Raw genomic sequence first — 1,765 nt, forward strand, 5'->3', positions numbered from 1 at the left:
GAAGGATTTCCAAGTCACTACCAAGGCTTGTTCCTAGGCAAAATAACTTTTATTTCAACATACATAATACAGCCATTTCCTGACATTCGCTCTGCTCTTTAGCTCATACTACATCCATTAAAATCTACACAAGAGAAAGTTTGTCTGCCAACTTTTTTTAGCATTAGCCTATTACAGAAATTTTATGTGTTATTCAATAAAAGTTAATCCGGATTTTTACAAGGATAAAAAAAAGAAATTGGTAAATTAATTTGTAGCTAATTTCTTTTTACCAGACGCTTTAAAGCTTCTTTAACTTCTGTATTTCTTAGACTATATATCAAAGGATTTAACATAGGTATAAGTATGCTGTAGAAGACTGATGCTACCTTGTCTTGCTGAAGGGCGTAGCTGTTGGATGGCCGGAAATACGTAAATAGCACTGTCCCATAGAAGATGCTGACAGCAGTCATATGAGAGGAACAGGTGCTGAATGCCTTATATCTGCTCTGAGCAGAATGGATTCTCACAATGGCCAGGACAATGTTAGTGTAGGAGACAAGAATTGTGATGAGACACGACATAGTAACCAAGCCACCCAAAACAAAAAGCACAACAACATTAATGGATATATCAGAGCAAGAGAGCTTGAAGAGTGGTGGTATGTCACAGAAGAAGTGGCTGATGACGTTGGATTTGCAGAAATTGAGGCGGAACACAAAACCGACGTGCACCAAGGCAGTCAAGATGCCTCCTAGATAACTGGAAACCACCAGCTGAAGGCACAAGATGCTATTCATAATAGCACCATATAGCAGAGGTCTACAGACAGCTACGTAACGGTCATAAGCCATAACGCCCAGAAGAAGGCATTCAACTGTTACGAAGGAGATAAATATATACATCTGCAGAGCACAACCCAAGAAGGAGATGGTCCTGGATTCAGATACCAAGTCCTGTAGCATCTTGGGGGCGACAGATGAAGAGTACGTAAGGTCTACAAATGATAGGTTGCTTAAAAACACGTACATGGGCTTCTGAAGCCGAATGTCCAGTTTGATCAAACTTATGATGCCAACATTGCCCAGTATGGTGATGACGTAAATTAGAAGGAATATGGTGAAAAATGGTAAGTATAGTTCAGTTCTGTCCGTGAGGCCCATGAGAATGAATTCCTCTACTAAACTTCTGTTCATCTTCAGTAAATGTCTTTAATTTGCAGAACATATGGTCAAGTATAGTAAGACAAGTCAAGCTACCACCACATTCATTTTACACTGACTTGTCACTTTATTAGAGACACTGGCTCTTTCGGGATTGGTATTTCCATGTATGCAAATTAGAGCCGTGACCCCAAAGTGCAGCATTAAAAAGGAGTGACAAGTTTTCTGTTGATCAATTGCAATGTGAATCCACCCTAGAATTGGAAAATCCAGTGATGTGAGTGACTTCTAAAATCAGAAATACTGGTTCACCAAGGCCATAGAGGTAGCCTCCATAACTGATATAGGTTACGCTAAGGACCACAGTTTAGGTAGGCCCTATACTTGTTTTCCATGTGTGGTGAGAACCTGGGCAGACTTCTCTCCAAAAGTGAGTTGACACATTGCAGTTCACAAAAATATATACTTTGTAGTCTTTTTGGGTGAAACGTCATTGAAACTTCAGTTTGAATCTCCCACAGGACCTCTAAATTCAGGATATCAGCATTGGCCAATGAAGAAAACACAAAGTGCACAACACAGACGGATGGGTACAATGAAGTCTATGATGAGTTTCTTCCAAC

General features: G+C 39.9%; 1 protein-coding gene across 2 annotated transcripts; it reads right to left on the reverse strand.

Annotated features, from left to right (window-relative positions):
- Positions 1 to 257: 257 nt before the first annotated feature.
- LOC136624933 (olfactory receptor 5AR1-like) lies at positions 258 to 1,537 on the reverse strand. Of its 2 annotated transcripts, XM_066598866.1 has the most exons (2): positions 1,527 to 1,537; positions 258 to 1,167 (listed from the first exon to the last, which is right to left on the reverse strand). In XM_066598866.1, exons 1-2 carry the CDS (start codon positions 1,535 to 1,537, stop codon positions 258 to 260), a joined length of 921 nt encoding a protein of 306 aa, XP_066454963.1. The 2 variants fall into 2 exon arrangements, with proteins under 2 accessions (XP_066454963.1, XP_066454964.1); XM_066598867.1 differs by lacking the exon at positions 1,527 to 1,537 and having other exon boundaries at positions 258 to 1,178.
- Between the last annotated feature and the right edge of the window lie 228 nt (positions 1,538 to 1,765).

This window comes from Eleutherodactylus coqui, chromosome 4 (genome assembly GCF_035609145.1).
Source record: "Eleutherodactylus coqui strain aEleCoq1 chromosome 4, aEleCoq1.hap1, whole genome shotgun sequence".
NCBI classification, from domain to species: Eukaryota; Metazoa; Chordata; class Amphibia; order Anura; family Eleutherodactylidae; genus Eleutherodactylus; species Eleutherodactylus coqui.